This window comes from Melanerpes formicivorus, unplaced genomic scaffold (genome assembly GCF_026170545.1).
Source record: "Melanerpes formicivorus ecotype bairdi unplaced genomic scaffold, bMelFor1.0.p_v2 SCAF_26, whole genome shotgun sequence".
Classification (NCBI taxonomy): Eukaryota; Metazoa; Chordata; class Aves; order Piciformes; family Picidae; genus Melanerpes; species Melanerpes formicivorus.
In genome coordinates this window covers 8918408-8936115 of record NW_027142378.1, presented here as the reverse complement: position 1 = coordinate 8936115, position 17708 = coordinate 8918408, and the positions used below count along the sequence as shown (strand labels likewise).

At 44.0% G+C, this 17708-nt stretch overlaps 2 protein-coding genes across 4 annotated transcripts in view; one reads left to right on the top strand and one right to left on the bottom strand.

The window, feature by feature from the left end:
• The window catches only part of TP53BP2 (tumor protein p53 binding protein 2), a 56285-nt gene extending 43866 nt beyond the window's left edge, over positions 1–12419 (top strand). For all 3 annotated transcript variants that reach the window (XM_068153541.1, XM_068153542.1, XM_068153543.1), the window contains exons 13-18: positions 698–1479; positions 4486–4623; positions 5205–5338; positions 6043–6209; positions 8934–9133; positions 11611–12419. In XM_068153541.1, coding sequence (XP_068009642.1) covers positions 698–1479; positions 4486–4623; positions 5205–5338; positions 6043–6209; positions 8934–9133; positions 11611–11652 — 1463 coding nt within the window. In that variant the 3' untranslated portion in view covers positions 11653–12419. The remainder of the gene's footprint in view (positions 1–697; positions 1480–4485; positions 4624–5204; positions 5339–6042; positions 6210–8933; positions 9134–11610) is intronic.
• CAPN2 (calpain 2) overlaps positions 12214–17708 on the bottom strand; it is a 32008-nt gene continuing 26513 nt past the window's right edge. Inside the window, exons 17-21 of the mRNA XM_068153544.1 lie at positions 17041–17109; positions 16410–16488; positions 14896–15012; positions 14201–14259; positions 12214–13571 (exon numbers count right to left, since the gene is read on the bottom strand). Coding sequence (XP_068009645.1) covers positions 13548–13571; positions 14201–14259; positions 14896–15012; positions 16410–16488; positions 17041–17109 — 348 coding nt within the window. The 3' untranslated portion in view covers positions 12214–13547. The remainder of the gene's footprint in view (positions 13572–14200; positions 14260–14895; positions 15013–16409; positions 16489–17040; positions 17110–17708) is intronic.

Sequence of the window (17708 nt, the reverse complement as noted above, 5' to 3'; positions counted from 1 at the left end):
TGATCAGAGGACTGGCAGACCTGTCATATGAAGAAAGGCTGAAAGAGCTGAGTTTGTTCAGCATTGAGAAGAGAAGGCTTAGGGGGGAGACCTTATTGCCATGTACCAGTACCTAAAGGGTGGCTGCCAGGAGGCTGAAGACTCCCTTTTTACAAGGGGTAACAGGTACAAGTTTCTTCAGGGGAGAATTCAGATGAGACTTTAACTATTCTCATGGGGAAAAAATTCAACACTGGGAATCATCTCCCCAGGGAAGTAGTGTATTCTGCACTGGACAGTGTGAAGGCTCAACTTGACAGGGTGCTGGGCTGTCTCATCTCAACTGTGCTACTACCTAGAAAGATTGGACCAGATGGTCCTTGGGGTCCCTTCCAATCTGGCATACTGTGATACTTGCCACCCAGTCTGTGGGTATAAAGCTGTTCCTCAGGGGGAATGAAGCAGGTTAGTGCAGTTGTAGGAACCTTGGGTGGATCTTGCATGCTATGTATCAGCATGAACAGAGTGCAGAGAGCCTGCCTTGCCTTTGTGAGATAAGTAACAATCAACCTGGTTACCAGATGAATTCTTTTCCGTCCATCACATTCTTCTGCTGCTCTCCCCTACCTAGGTCAATCAGGTTGCATGTTCTTTTCAGGTTTGGGGATCAAATATTCACTACTCTTTTTCTTTTCCTTCTCTGCACTGCTCTCTGCAGTGTATGGCAAGCCTGTGATGGCAGGAGCTGGGGTACAGAACCAGCTGCCGCAGACAGAGAATGTCTACTCGAACCTCCAAGGCAAGCCAGGGAGCCCAGAGCCCGAGATGGAGACAACAGCTTCTGCTCATGAGAACCAGGAAACAGAGCGAATCCCTCGTCCCCTGAGCCCCACCAAACTGCTGCCTTTCCTCTCCAACCCCTACCGCAACCAGAGCGACGCCGATCTGGAGGCCCTGCGGAAAAAGCTCTCCAATGCACCCAGGCCGCTGAAGAAACGCAGCTCCATTACGGAGCCAGAAGGACCTAATGGCCCCAATATTCAGAAGCTTTTGTATCAGAGGACCACTCTGGCTGCAATGGAGACTATCTCAGCTCCATCACATCCCTCCAAACAGACAGCTTCAGCTGCCAGCCCTGAAAGCCCGGCAGAAATCCCAAATCCTTATCTCAGTACAGAACCAGAAAAGGAAATGGCTGCTTCTATGCCAGAAGCAGCCATTGCTGAGGAAGCAGAAGACACAGCAGCAGATCAAAGCCAAGATGTTCTTTCCTCTGGAGCTTTAGACACTGTACCTGAGGGAGTATCTGATAGTGATGAACTCACGCAGGTGAAAATGGAAGAACCAAGCCTAGAAGCTGCACTGCCCCTGGAGGTATACATGGAAGAATATCCTCCATACCCACCACCTCCCTATCCATCAGGGGAGCCAGAGAGCTTGGGAGAGGACTCGCTCAGTATGAGGCCTCCTGAAGTTACTGGGCAGTTTTCCTTGCCTCCTGTAAGTATTAGCTTGTGTACTCCATTATCTTGAAGTCTGCCATAAATCCTGCCCTTTGCATTGGAGAGCTTAAGCAGATGTGGGAGAACAAATAGTCTGGAAGTCTCTCTGTGGGTATCTGTTCTACTTGTGTGATGTTCTTATCTCTAGATTGAATGATAGTAATGAAAAGTCTCTCTCTCTAGAATTAATGATGATAAAAAGAGTCACTACAACAATTAATGATGATTCATTGCTCTCTACAACTCCCTGAAAGGAGGTTGGAGTGTGGTGGAGAATCAGTCTCTTCTCCCTAGTTACCAGGTGATAGAATGAGAGGAAATGGCCTGAAATTGTGCCAGGGGAGGTTTAGGTTGGAGATTAGGAAAAAATTCCTTACTGAAAGAGTGGTCAGCATTGGAACAGGCTGCCCAGGGAGGTGATGGAGTCACCATTCCTGAAGGTGTTCAAGAAATGTGTGGACATGGCACTTTGGGACATGGTTAATGGCCAAGGTGGTCTTAGGTTGATGGTTGGACTCTGTGATCACCGTCCCGGAGGCCTCCAAGAAAGGATTGGATGTGGCACTTGGAGCCATGGTTTAGTTGTCATGAGGTGTTAGGTAAGAGGTTGGACTTGATGATCTCTGAGGTCTTTTCCAACCTGGTTGATTCTGTGATTCTATGATAAGTTTGTTCCCTTGAGGCACAGATAGAGGTTTCACAAGCATTTCCCACTGTTGCTGGTATGAGATGGAAACTGATTAGCTTAGGCCTGAATTGAAATAGTTTATCTGAATGTGTCTTGCTTGAAGGGAAAGTGACTTGTTCTATTTCTGCTTTAAAACCTCATTTCCAGGCATCAACTGCTTGCATTTATCCTACTGAAATGTTTCCTGATTACTTTTTTCCCCCTTTTGAACCTGATTTAACATCAGTCAGTTCTAAAACTGCATCAAAATGGAGTCTCCTTGGGCTAAGAATAGGCAGCACTTCAGCTCCTTTGCTTTGGAAGCTTTGGCGTGTGTGGTATGGTGTCACCTGGCTGCTGTGGAACAAAACTGCTTACTGCTTGCTTTACTCTTGTGAATAGTGTTTGAGTAACTTGATGCATGAAAGTGGTTTCTCTATTTTTCCCCCTCCATCACTTCAGTGCAGAGGAGTTTAAGAGCTTTAAAATGTGCCTTTCCTTTTTCACCTAGTAATTTTTTGCACGGCAGAGTCATTGCACGTTTGCATGCTTTAAGGGCTGTTGGTGCTCCCTTTTGACAAGGAGAAACTTGAGTGGTAGGATTTCCTAAATTGTAAGAACTTGTTGCTGGCTGGTTTTGTAATAATTCTGTGATGAGGAAAAATTGAGAAACCAGCCCAACCTCTTGATTTCATATTTAAATACTTGGTTGTGCTGACAGGCTCTTTCTTTAGAAAGGCTGTGCTGGGGAGAGGATGTATAAATCAACAGGCAAAAGAGCATTTTCTGGGAATCTCTTCTTATATATCTTATCTTCACATGTTTGCTCTTGCAAAACATGACTCATTCCTATTCATCTTTGCTTGGACATCTGTCAGAAATTTACATACCCTTGTGAATAGTGTTTATTGCTGCTGCACAGCCAGCTGGGGAGAGCACTGAGCTAATGCCAGCATGCTCTCTAAAGGAGAGAGTCCAAACTCGGCTACAGAAATATTTGGTTTCCAGTATCGCAGGCAGCTTCTTAAACATTTCTACACCACCCCCTAGGTTTTTTTTCTCCAGAACTGTTTTTTATGTCCCTGTGTACTTCTGCTAATGTTAGGAAAATGCTAGGAACTTAACATCTGGGCTTAAAAGGCAGTGTACTTCATCGAGAGCACCACTTGGTTTGTGTAGCAGCTTTGAGAGAGAATGCTAAACGGTCTGAGTCTTTTAAAATGGCCTCTCCCCCACACCCCCTGCCTGACCTTCAGGGATTTGGGAATTCTATTATTTTGTTGATGCATTTGAGATCATAGAAGGGTAGGGACTGGAAGGGACCTCTAGACATTATAGAAGCATAGAATGACTTAGATGGAAGGGACCTTAGAGATCATCTACTCCAACCTCCCTACCATGGGCATGGGCACCTCTTAACTAGACGCAGCTGCTCATGGCCTCATCCAACTTGGCCTTGAACACCTCCAGGGACAGGGCATCCACAACCTCTCTGGAGAACCTATTCCAGAGTCTCACCACCCTTGTACTTGAGACCCTTAGGATCCAATCTAAACCTACTCTCACTCAGCTCAAAACCATTCCCCCTTGTTCTATCACTAGACACCCTTATGAAAAGTTCCTCTCCAGCCTTCCTATGGGAATTTAAAATCAAGTCCATCCCCCCTGCCAAAGCAGAACCACCTGGGGCAGGTTACACAGAAACGCATCCAGATGGGTCTTGAAATTCTGCAAAGGAGGAGACTCCACAACCTCTCTGGGCAGCCTGTTCCAGTGCTCTGTCACCCTCGCAGGAAAGCATTTTCTTCTCATGGTGAGGTGGAACTACTTGTGTTCAGTGTGTCTCTACTGCCCCTTGTCCTGTCACAGGGCACCACTGGCACCTTCTTCTTGACACCCACCCTTCAGATATTTTTAACCATTAGTAAGATCTCTGTTTTCTCTTCTCCAGACTAAACAGCCCCAGGCCTCTCAGCCTTTCTTCATCAGACAGGTGTTCCAATTCCTTAATCATCTGAGTAGCCTCCATTGGACACTCTCTAGTATATCCCTGTCCCTCTTGAACTGGGGAGCCCAGAACTGGACACAAAAGATGGCTTCTCTATTTGGGTCACTCAGTGAGAGGTAACAGGAGAGATGTTCCACAACACACTGGAGCTGCTGTATTTGTCCTGTGTGGGGAGCTGGTACAAACCAGTCTAATTTTCATATTAAACACCGCCTTTGTTGGTCACTTCTGTTGTCATTTCTAAATAAGCAATTCTGTGTACTTCTATTTTTCTGTTCCCAGGGGAGGGGAAAAAACCAACCAGTAACTCTTCTGTTACCTTTTCACAGGGGAAGAGGACAAACCTGCGTAAAACTGGCTCTGAGAGGATTGGCCATGGCATGAGAGTGAAATTCAATCCCCTCGCCTTGCTTCTGGATTCATCTCTGGAGGGGGAGTTTGACCTTGTGCAGAGAATCATTTATGAGGTACTGAGCCTAACTTGTAAGGGAAATAGCTGGGTCAGTCTGGGAAGCCACAGCTTTTCTGGACTGAAATAACAGTGCACAATGCAGAGCTCTCCTTGAGGAGATCAGTTTAACATAGCCACTTTAGAGGCTGAATTTAGAAGTGTGTTAAATCCATGCTAAATAGCCATGTTTAGCATCAAGATCCTAAGTTTGCAGGACAACTTTTGTCTTCATGTCTTGTGTAGTGTTTTCATCCCTTATTTGGCATGTTATCAGATAGTTTAGCAAGCAAAACCTGTGTGAATTTTGCTGACAGGTGAAAAAAGGCAAATAGAAAGTTGTTACAACTGCTTTCACTCAGTTACCAAGGAAATATTTCTCTGACCCATTCTAGGTTCTCCCTGTTAGATAAGATTGCAGCCTTCTTTTGTGAGTCCTCTTATCAGAGTGGGTGCTGCTGCAGTTTTCAGCCTGTTGCTCATGTCCTTTGTGTGGATCAAAATCTTATTTCAGAATAAGACAACTCATGTTTATCTGTGGTGAGCTTTTTGTTCTAGCATTTCAATAGTGTGTGACGGGCTCCTTTTCTTGCTGAGCAGGTTGAAGACCCCAGCATGCCCAATGATGAAGGGATTACTGCTCTGCACAACGCTGTGTGTGCTGGGCACACAGAAATTGTGAAGTTCCTGGTGCAGTTTGGTGTGAATGTGAATGCTGCAGACAGTGATGGATGGTAAGTGACACTTTCTTTAAGTGGTGCCTCATAGATGCTCTCCATAAGAGTTGCTGCTTGGGTGGGGGAGCTCCTACAGGTCCCACAGAAGGTCACAGAATCTCAGAATGCCAGGTTGGAAGAGACCTCAAGGGTCACCTGGTCCAACCTTTTCCAGGTAAGAGTGTAGCTGAAATGAGATGGCCCAGCACCCTGTCAGGCTGAGTCTTCAAACTGTCCAGTGTAGGGGAATCCACTGCTTCCCTTTAGGAGATGATTCCAATGCCTAACTGTTCTCAGGGGGAAAGTTTTCTTCTGGATTCCAATGGGAATCTCCCCAGGAGTAACTTGTGCCCATTGCTCCTTATCTTTTCTTCTTGAAGTAATTCTCTAGCTTGTAAGAGGCCTGAGGTCAGTAGGCTTGGAAAGTGGCTTTTTACTGCTGATTTATTGTTATTTTATTTTACTGCCCTAATGAATGTTCTTAAAATGCTAATGTCTTACAAAAGGGGTAGCAAAACTAGAAATCCATATGGAAATCCAGCTTTAGGGCTCCAGCAGCTCTTGGTAACTCCTGCTACTGTTCAAAGCAATTGCTCTTGACATCCTGGGTTAAGTGCTTCTAGTGGGAAGCCTTCAGCAATACACTGCTGATTGCTGGAGGCTGTGCACCAAAGTGGTTTGCCCTTATGAGCAATGTGTCATCTTTTCTTCTTGCTTTACAGGACCCCCTTACACTGTGCAGCATCCTGCAACAATGTGCAGGTGTGCAAGTTCCTGGTGGAGTCAGGTGCAGCTGTGTTTGCCATGACCTACAGTGACATGCAGACAGCTGCAGACAAGTGTGAGGAAATGGAGGAAGGCTACACACAGTGCTCCCAGTTCTTATATGGTAGGTGGTGACAGCTGAGTTCTGGAGTGTGCCAGGGACTCACCTGGCACTCCTGGGTATGTTTTTGGATGAGGAGTATTAAGCTGTGTGCTTACTTAGCTTGTGTGAGTGTGCCTCAAGTGCACCATGCCTTGTTTCTTCTGGAAAGAGAGGTTTTATCCAACTTCTTACTTCATATGTTGCCTGGTGCCTTCAAATGAGGAATAGCTCCTAATGTGCACTTTAGAACCACAAAAGGCACTGAAGAGTTCTGCCTTAATGAAGATTAGTAAGCACTGAATTTGGCTTCATCTTTCTGGCCTCCTTCTTCACTTGCATGGAAAAAGAAATCCACCATTATTATAGCTAGATTTTATTCAAACACCAAGGCTGTCTTTTAATGGGGAGGTTGAATCCACCTAGGGTGTGGTGAGTATCAATGAGGATTTTAATTACTTGGTGTTTTATATGTAATGAGGTTTCAAATTACTTCTCTGTGTGTTTTGTATGTAGTTCTTGTCCTCTAGGCACCTACCAGCTGGAGTGGTGTCACCTATCTGTTAGAGGTTAGAGTAATTGTGATTTCATACAGTGTAAAAGACAACTTCTCTGGTTCTGTGGAACATGGGAAATCTGAGTTTCTGTAAGCTGCTTAGACAGCATCTTTCCAAACAATCTGTCCAGCCATCCTTGCTTACTCATATCTCCTGATGCTAAAACAGGCTTCTCTCTGAAGGGTGGGAGCCTGTTTAAGTCAAGTCAAAATCTGTGGGCTAAGCAAAATTCTGCTGAGTTTTGATCCAGACTCCAAGGGTGGTTATCAACAGCAAGTGACCAGGGAAGAGTATTGGGCAAGTATTATTTTTAATCTAGCCCTATATTTCATACTGGTTTTAACTCTGAGATGAGCTGAGAGGCTAGTACAGAATCATATTCAGCATGAAGAAACACATTCCTTTTTATTTATGGAGCTTTTTGGACTAGCTATCTGGTGATCTCACTTGTTATACTGTTTTGCTGTTTTTTATTGGGTTTGGGATGTTTCTTTTGGGGCTGTGTGTTTTCAATAAGTCTTGAAAGGACTGTGAGGCTTTGGCTTATTGCCAGCTTTTCCAGAGGGAAACCATTGAAACTAAGGTATCTATTGCTACATTGGCTGTTCAGCTATCAGGTTTCCATATTGGCCTATTAGGAACTGATCCTACTGCTGAGACTGTTTCTGACTGCCTGCAGTTACAGTGCACCCACTGGCTAAACCTGGTGTTTGCTAGAAAAGAAGTCTGGGGATGTGTATCTCTGTTACATCCAGAACAGAGACCACACCTCTGTGAGGTGAGAAACCTGGGTGTAAATCATTGATTCACCTGCTCCCTCTTTGGTGTAGCTGATGCACAATTCTGAACAGCATCAACAAGTAGAAAGGAGTTTGACTAAAACCGCTAGGCCTTTAGCACTGCTGCCAGGACAGCTCTGGTGCTGCTTAATTAGCTCAGTTTTCACTTCCTGAGATTTAATGGTTGTGCTGTCTCTTAAGAGCATGTTTGTCCTGCTACCCTGGTGTGACTGGTAATACTGTTTTAGAAGGCCAGATCCATTTGTGTGAAGCTCCTCTTTGCCTGCTTTGATGTTCAGTGCTTAGGCTTACCTTCCACATGGGTGCAGAGCACAGCTTTTGCCCAGCTTTTAATTATACCAAATGCAAAGCAAAGGAAGAGTTTTCTCAGGGCAGAACTAAGGATGTAGTGGAAGTAATTGTACATGATGAGCTGGGGTACAGAAATAAAGAACTTGATTGGAGCAGATGCTTCCCTCTGCAAAGGTAGGTAAGAATCCTATACAATAGGTAGTAACAGGTAAGAGGTGGAAAAGGGAATGACAAACTTTACAATACACAGTGTGATGTACTCTCTGCTCCTGGCAATATACCCAGTAGGACTTGGTATTTAAATATGGAATAATTACCTAAGAGAAAGTCTGTTTAGCAGTTAAGATGCCTTTTCTTGTTAGCTGCTAACAAGCTGAGGAATGTGTCCAGAAAGAATAGTGTTTCTTTGGCTACAGCTGCAAATGTACAGGTTCTAACCACCACCTGGTCCAGAAGCAAACAGAACTGTTCCTGAAGCCAGTGTTTGAAAAAAAAAAAAAAAAAAAAAAAGATTTAGTGGCAGAAATTAAGAACTGCTGAGATAAAAGTCAAGGTGAGTCAACCAGAAGCAGCTGGTGGGTAGCAGACAAATCTTTCAGGCACTGGTGTGAGATGCAGCTTGAGTAAAAGTTCTGAACTAAAGGGACACAGTGGCAAATGACACTCAAAGCATCAAAATGACAGCGGTGGTCAGCATCAGCAGGTACTGCTGTCTCCCTTGGACAGAGAGAGGTTACTGATGAGCTGGGAGCACAAACGAGTTTCATCCCTTGGTTCTATGCTTGTGCTAGTGTTCCCACCTATCAACCAGTGCTTCTCCCTGCATTTACATCTCATCTTTTTGAACAGGTGCCAGGAAATGAATCTGGCTGCTGAGTGCAAGAGCTATAACCTCACAATGCCACCTGTTGCAGGTGTTCAGTAAGCTGATCACAACAAGATGCTAAGTGTGATAGGAATTGAGGGTGATTTGTTTTGGGTGGTTGATTGTGGTGGATTTTTTCCCTGCTCTCCAGTAAGAATACAGCAGCTTGTCCAGTTGTCATCTTCTTTCTTTAAACAACTTTCTATTGAGCTACTCTGTGGTTTTAATGTTGCAGGAGTCCAGGAGAAAATGGGCATAATGAACAAAGGAGTGATTTATGGACTCTGGGATTATGAAGCTCAGAATGATGATGAGCTCTCCATGAAAGAGGGAGACTGCATGACAATCCTTCGCCGGGAAGATGAAGACGAAATCGAGTGGTGGTGGGCACGGCTGAACGACAAGGAAGGCTACGTTCCCCGCAACCTGCTAGGGGTAAGTCCTTGAGCCTTCCAGAGGCAAAAAAGCCTCACCCCACTCTATGGAGTACACACAGCATTATTATTCTCCACCTAGGCTAGGTGCAGTTTCAAAGGTCTAGAGGAAAGAGTTGATGCTCTCCATTTGCTCATTTGGGAAGTTGAATACCTTGGCAGAATGAATTAACATTCTCTGTGTAGCTGCCTACCACAGATGATGATAATGGCTGCATAAGAGAACAGCCTGTCAGCACCTTGCTGTGCATAACAGGTTCTAGTACTAACCTTGTCTCACTATTAGAGGAAAAAAAACCACTTACTTATCCACATCTTACCATGTTAAGGCTTTTTTGAGCATGTGAACAGAACTAGGTTTTCCCCCCCCCTCTCTTTTAGAATGAGATACAGTGGCACAAAGGCCCTTAAAAACTGAACCTCTTATGAGGAATGAGTCCTTCCCTATCTAGATGTATGTGATCTGAGGTGGCTTTGCAGAGAGGTTTAAGACAAACAGTGCAAAATTCTGTTTATTTAGGTTAGTTGGGCTTTTTTTTCCCTCCTAGTCTTGAAAAAGAGATCATATTGCCAAATAGCGGCAGATCTTTGCTTTCTCCTATGCTTTTAACTAATATTTAACCATATGCCAGTAGCCTAAATGAATGCAACACTGGAAATGTTTTATTCTCACCTTAAATGGTGAGACACTGGTGTATGCCCTCTCCTTGGAGGTGTTCAAGGCCTGACTGGAGGAGTCCTTGAGCAACCTGGTCTAGTGGAAGGTGTTGCTGCCCACGGCAGGAGGTTGGAACTAGATGAACTTTAAGGTTCCTTCCAACCCACACTATTCCATGAATATATGAATGTCCTCATCACTGTCTCTGCTGCCTCCTTGGTGAAAAACAACTGTGTACTAACAATAGATACTTTAGCCATAAGGAGAAATATGAGGACACAACTGAGTTGCTAGAAAGCTACAGCTGATGTCTAAAAATCCCTTTTAAGCTTTTTTTTTGGATACATATCTAGTTGCTGCTGCTAGAGATAATCTTTATTGTTAGCAAAACCTCTTACCTGCTGTGAATTTTAGCAGATTGATGTTTGATGCTGAATCTCCTTCCTCATGCAGTTAATCCTTAGATACACTCTGCAAAATCTAACCAGTTTGAGAGTATCTAATGCAAGATCAGTTTTCATTTCTGTATGGCTTTCAGGTCAGGCCTGCAGTACAGTACCTCTCACTGTTAAGATGGCTAATATGTCTTGTTATAGAAGCCTAGCTCTAGTTGCTTGTTATTTGGTTTAATGATGACATCCAAGCAAAATCCTACCTGTGATTTTCTCTGCCATCCTACTTGATTCATTAGACAGCAATGGTACTGTGCACAGGAAGTACATAGGGAACAGGAGTTCTTTTGTCATGTTGTTGGTTCTATAACATTCCCTCAAACATAGAACTTCTGCTCAGGATTTTTTTTGCTCTCCAGCTGCAAACATTTTGACCATGAGAGCAGCCCTGCACAAAGAAATCAGACAAAGAATCTTTTTTTCCTTCTCTTTTCTTTTTTGCTTTTCCCTCCCTGCCCCAGGGTGAAATGAACAAGTACCACATGTACAAAAGCCTGTGCACTCAGCCTGAGCACAGGTGTATAAGAACATGAGGAGCATCTGTGCTTCTGCAATAAAAACCACAAGGCAAAACACAGCTTAGACTGGGGATCTCAACTCATCCTTCTAAGCACAATACCATCTCAACAGAACCTTTGGGGAAAGCAATCCAAGCCCAGTATTAACTGTTACACTTTTGTGTCTGTTCAGGTTTTTCCAGTACTGCTCCCAGTGTTCTGTGGTTATTCTCAAAAGCAATTACTGACTGAATAGAGCAGCTGAAATCTAGGCTAGGAAGATGTTGGGTAGTTTAATGTATTCATATATTAAGTTGTATTTTTATAACAGCTGCTTTATCCTTTTGCAGTATGGGGCACTGAATTAACAGCAAGGTGGAAATTATCTGTGTCAGTACACAACTCTTCTTAGTAGAAGCTTCCTAAGCTGTCTGAGAGCTCTGAAACTGAATGCAAATAAGATATGTAAAGGCTGAAAGGCAGTGAGAGAAAGCAAATGGGACCTTAATACCTCTCTATTTCCATTTGCAAAGCAAAAATCCTGTAGTTCACTGAAGACAAAAGTCTCTTGACTTACAAAGCCACCTGCTTTTCCTAGCCCACCCATCAGGGTAGAGCTGAAGCTACTCAATTACAGTGCTGTTCAATACATTCCTTTTGTACTGATGTGGTTTTAAGCACTTTTTAAGCTTGCCTAAGACTGCTAAACTAAAAACCACCCAGAGCACTCACCAATAGGAACCATGCTTCTGCTGCTAGGGATTACTTTAGGGTTGCAGCACCAAAGAGAGGTTTTAATAGGAAAGAAAAGGTAACCTTCTTTTTTTTGTAAGAACTAACCTATCAAATCTCATTTCTATTTTACCCTCAGCTGTATCCAAGGATTAAACCTAGGCAAAGAAGCTTGGCATGAAATAGTACAGAAGCCAGATTCTCAAAATACTAATCATGGATGACTTACAAACAAATTCCATTTTGTGTTGGTTCCAATATCATGAGACTTATTTCAATGACAATGTAATTTGAAAGCTATGAAGAATGTGCTTTGAAAACAAATGAAGGATTGATGCATTAGCCAATGGATGAGGGCATTCTCCAAGAAGAAACAACGCTTGCAAGCAAACGAAGTTCTGCTGCCACTGGCCTGAGCAAGCCCCTCTGTTCAAGCACTCCCTCTGATTGCTTCAAGCATTGCAGAAAAGAATCTCACTTTTTTCCCCCCCCTACATTACATGCAAAGACCTTTTCAATTTACCTCTGAAGGACTGGTCCTGAAAACAAGACACCTTGGCTTTATGAATTCATCCCCCAAGGTTTGTTCCGGATGGGAGAAGTTTTCCAGTACCTGCATGGCACCCAAATGCATCTTGCTGGAGAAGCAGAACGTTTGTTGAAGAAGCTGAAGCAAAGTGCATCTGAACAGTGACAAGCAAGAGACCAATCCATTTAGCAATAACTTTTAAAAATGCTGTAGCATCTTAGGAACTCCATGTATTCAAATTATGTGCTGTAACAGACAAGGTAGTTTTAGATTCCTCTTTTTACAAAGAGCCTCTCATCTATTTATTGTATTTTGTACTTTGAAAACTAAGTGTAGAAACTTCCTGTAGTCCTTGACAACTTACTTAATTTTTACTGGATTGTGATACCATTAAACTCTTGTCCCCTCTCCAGGTTTAACTCTGGGTAGTGTGGTCTCCAGTTTTTATTGGCCTACCTGAATGTTACCAGTGAGGCATGCTGCTGTTCTGCATCACAGACTGACAGACAGAGGGGTTAGAAGGAACCTCCAGGGGATCATCTAGTCCAACCTTGCTGCTGAAGCATATTTGCCTAGTAGCAGGTTCCACAAGAGGTTTAGACTGGATAGTAGAAGAAGATTCTTCACTAACAGGGTCCTCAAACACTGGACCAGGTTTCCCAGGGAGGTGGCAGAATCCTCATCCCTGGAGACATTTAAAAGACAGCTGTGGTGCTGAAGGACAGGGTTTAGCACCAGCCTTGACACAGCTTGATAATGTTTGGGTTCTATAATCTTAAAGGTCTTTTCCAACCAATATGATTCTGATTCTGTGATTCTCTGTTCCTGATAGGAAAAGCTCTGTGCTGATCTATCATTAAGATAAAATGTTCTTATTTGCTCAGGCTTACAAATTTTGTTTCCACTGATTTTTTTTATACCTTACTGTATTTCAAAGGAAGATAAATAAGAAACAGGAAATGAAGATTCCACCTCAAAGAGTATGGCTGCCAACAGCCACCTCCTACAGGCAAAAATATGGTCAGGAGGGAAGGGCTTGTCCTTCAGTTTGGTCAAGCATACACCAGCTACTCAAACACTTCAGAAAGCATTCAACCAGCATAATGCTGGGGCTTGACAGAAGGCAACAAGCCACCCATATCATACCTGAACAGCTGCAGGAGGATTGTGCAATACCCTCCCTTTCCTAGTCTCAGATGTGCAGGATGGAATGGAGCTCTTACTTGAAAAGCACTTAAATCAGTGGTGAGCTTTCTTCCAGAAGTCATGTAAAACACCTTAAACATAAAAGAGATTAGCAAAGCAGCAGTTCCAAAAGTTGCACTGCTGGCTAACAAATGAGCTTTTGTACAGGGTATAAGATACAAGAGTAGATAAAGACTGTCAGATGCATAAAAATGAGGCTGCAGATTCTTCTTTGGTTGAAGTAGAACACTCTTTCCTAGACCCACATGTAAAATTTGCCATCCAGAAGTTAAGGCACATTCATGTTGGGCTATTGTATGCTTGTTTGAGTCTCTTCCTCTTGGTCTCTTGAAGTCAGTGGCTCAAATGACCGTAAAGCACAGCCACTGCAATGAGAGAGAGAGAGAGGGGAACACAGCCCAAGGATCAGTTCAGTACAAATACCTGTGGCAAATATTTCTAGCAGGAGGCAGAAAGCCTATTGTTACAGAAGTAATTTTAGGCTCCTTCCTGAGCAATATAAATTTAAGCTCACTGAAGTCAGAAGGCACACATTCCTCCTTGTATAGGTCCATAAGTAAGTTATAGTCAGGTAATAAGCAAGTTGAACTTGTGTAGGAGGAAAGTTTTATCTTCAGTCCTTTCTAGAGGGTGCAAAAAAAGCAGCAGATGTGGTCAGTACTGTGAGTCATTCCTGCACCTACATTTTTCCCCTGTTGACAGAAAAGGCATAGAGGTAGCCCTCAGCCAAAATTACTTCCAGTAAAGGAGAAGTGGCATCAGGTTTGAGTAACTTGGAGTGTTGTTAGAGAGCACAATGGCCTGTGGGTACATTTATAAGAAGGGAAACCATTGTGTAGGCTGCTTCCCAACTTTCCTGCTAGAGCAATCCAGCATGTAGCTAATCTGTTACATACAACCAGCCTAGCACAGTCAGAATGGAAACAGTCTCTACTGTTAATTCCTCCTCCTGCAAAAAGGTGACAGCAACTGTGTTACAGCTCAATGAACTTACATTAATGAGGTTCAGTTCTATCCTTCCAGTTTTCTCAGTATCCAGTTTTCTAAACATTTCTGTAGCAAGGGAGAGATGACAGACAGGGATGAGTATAGGAACTAATGGGAAAGCCTTCCTCCTCATTGTGCTTCAGGATCAAAAGGAATTTATTCTCACATTCTTAAATCTCTGGCAAGTCACAAAACACTTCAAAGCAGAAAGGGCCGCTCTGAAATCAGGGCCTGCTGTGCATAAAATGGGACTGAACATTTTTCACAGTTTGGTCTGTTTGAGAGCACTGATTGTCAATTTCTGAGTGTTTAAACTGACTTAGTTTTCTATGCAAACCATTAGGATGTTGATTTTAAAAAACAGTCTGGGTCTAATTCATCAGCCTGTCCTAAAAGACTGATTCTTAGTTCTAGGTTGCTGCATTTATAGCTTAGCTTTGAAGTCACTTTGGTTTCAGTGCAAAGTTTTCTGTAGGATTTACCCTAGACTTGAAAACACAGAATCAGAGTTATAGGGGGTTGGAAGAGACCTCTGGGGATCATCTTGTCCAACCTTGCTACTAAAGCAGGTGTGCCTAGGGCAGGTTGCACAGGAACAAATCTAGAGGAGGCTTAGGTTGGATAGCAGAAGAAACTTCTGTAGTGAAAGGGTTCTCAAAGGCTGAACAAAGCAAGAGCCTGCCTAGCTCAGCCTGTACTCACTGAATAAAGTCTCCAGCCGAATCAGACACCGGACAAAGTTGTCGAAGTCAATGATGAGGTCTTCATCAGCAAAACGAGCCACAATGATTTGATGCAACTGGCAGTTCAATTTGAAACCTAAAAATAGAAGGGCAAGGGTTCATAAATAAAGAGGTACTAAAGAAAACCCACCAAAAGCCCCCAAACAAATAACAACAAACCCAAACAACAACAAAATGAACACCCCCAAAAAGCTCCCAACTCAACTGCTTTAATTCAGATAGCTACTTCTGGACACAGCCAATAGCTCCCGCTCATGGTCCTTCCCTAGATCACAAGGCAGCTACCAGACTCTGCCCACCCAGACCTGAAATGAATCAGGGGCTACGTGTGAAGAGTATCTGAACATGTGGACACAGCACTTCAGGACATGGTTTAATGACCATGCTGGTATTGACAGTTAGATTTGCTGATCTAAGAGGTCTTTTCCAGCCGAAACAATTCTGCCTCTGATTCTAGCTTTGGGACAAAAAGAAACACTACCTCACCTTACATGTTGACAGGAGGGGAGGGCTCCAGCAAGCCCAAATGTAGACACTGGGATGGCCCCAGAAGATCAGTAAATTGATCTAGGATTGTATGGCTCTGTGATATGCCCATCATCACTGTACCTCAAGATTTGTTTTCCAGTGGTTGTAGCAGCAAACTGACTCTTAATGCTCTTGTAAGCATCACCCTTTGGTCAAGCTGTTTCCATTCCCTAGGTGGCAGTATCCCAGGTGTACCAATTTATGCCAAACCCACACATACACAGACACATTGAAAGACAGCAGTATGCTCTTAAGAGACCAGGTTGTGCTTAGAATCATAGAATCACAGAATGGTAGGGGTTGGAAAGGACCTCTGAAGATCATTGAGTCCAACTCCACTGCCAAAGCAGGGCAACCTAGGGCAGGTCACAGAGGAATGCATCCAGGCAGGTCCCAAAAGTCTCTAAAGAAGGAAACTCCACCACCTCTCTGGGCAGCCTGTTCCATTGCCCTGTCACCCTCAACAGTAAAGAAGTTTTTAAGCTTCTCCAAAAGCTGGTCACTAAAGACAACTGCAAACCTGACACTCCTTTGAGATGCTTTTAGTGGGCCTTCTACCCAAAGACTGCTCAGCCCAGCCTGAGCATCTGGATTGAACTGAGGCCTTTCAAGTCTGGGAAGACAGGATTTTTTTGTTTTACAAGCAATATAGAGGATGCTAGTGAGCATCTGTCAACCCAGCTTGAAGCTGATACAAACCTAGAAAGACACAGACCAATACAAATTGGAACAGGCTGCCCAGGGAGATGGTGGAGTTTCCTTCTCTAGAGACTTCCAAGATCTGTCTGGTGGTGGAGTTACTCTGCTTGGAGCTGTACAAGAAACATGTGGACATGGCACTTCAGGACATAGTGTAATGGCCATGGTGGTGTTAGGGTGACAGCTGGACTCTATGACCTTTGAGGTCTTTCCCAACCAAACCAATTCTATGGTTGTCTGAAATACCTGCTGTTTCCAGTGCTCTCCTCATCTCGTATGAATTCATGGTGCCAGATCGATCCACGTCAATTTCCCTGTAAATTTTCTGCAGAACACAAAACCTGAAGTCAGAACTTGTCAATAATTCAGAGCATGTTTTGGCTTCCATCAGAGGCAAAGACTTTGAAATGCAGCCTGCACGTTACTTGGGAGTTGGCCTGAAGGACCACTTGTCTCCCAATTCATCTAAAAGCTGCTTTAGGATCTTGTTTTAATGGAGCAGCCAGAGGGGATGAAGGCTCTGGAGAATTCCTTGACTGCTCATGCAGAATGGCACTGCTGCTGCCAAAGTGGCAAGGCTGACACCAGACTTGCACTGTTAAATGGGGAGAGTAAGTATATTTGTGATTCAGACATGAGTTAAAACAGAAAGCCCTCCAAGAATAAGGCAGGAAGGGAGGTAGCCTCTCCTTCAGCCCTTCACTGAAGGGCCTGAGGTTCAAGCAGTCATATTCCGGGACACAGACAAACCCGGGGGACCAAGGACACAAATGCATTGTGGGCTGAAGTGGCAGTCCCTGCTGTGGAAGTGTGATGGTTCCCATTCTACGAGGAAAATCAGTCTACAAACACCTCCACCACTGAACACCTCTCTTACCTGGTATTTCTGAATCTTTGTCCAGAGGGTGTGGAACTCCTTCAGTCCCAGTTTACCGCTGCCATCATTCTTCTTTGAGTTAAGGGCAGCACTTTGGAAGGAAGGAAAAGGGCTTTCCCCTCCCTGTGCTGAGCTGACTTACATGGGCACTTGTGATTGAATGCTTAAAAGAAAACAAATAATTAGGATTAAGGAAAGGATGCAAGTCCTTTCTGAAGGACTGATCCTGATGAACACACTATAGCTGTCCAAGGTGTCCTTCCAAATAAGATGACCACCTCATGAACCAGTAGAGGTTGGGGATCGACCTGTTGGAGAGCAGTTCAGAACGGGATGTGGAAGTCATAGTGGATAGAAGGATGACCATGAGCCAGCAGTATGCCCTTGTGGCTGAGAAGGCCAATGGTACCCTGTGTTAGAAGGGGTGTGGCTCTCCTCCTGCTCTACTCCACCCTAGTGAGGCCACACCTGTGTCCAGTTCTGGGCCTCCTAGTTCAAGAAGAAGGGAATTGCTTGAAAGAGTTCAGTGCAGAGCCACAAAGATGGTTAAGGGAGTGGAACATCGCCCTCATGAGGAAAGACTGAGGGGGCTAGGGCTCTTTAGCTTGGAGGAGACTGAGAGGTGACCTCACTCATGTTTATAAACATGTGAGGGGCCAGTATCAGGA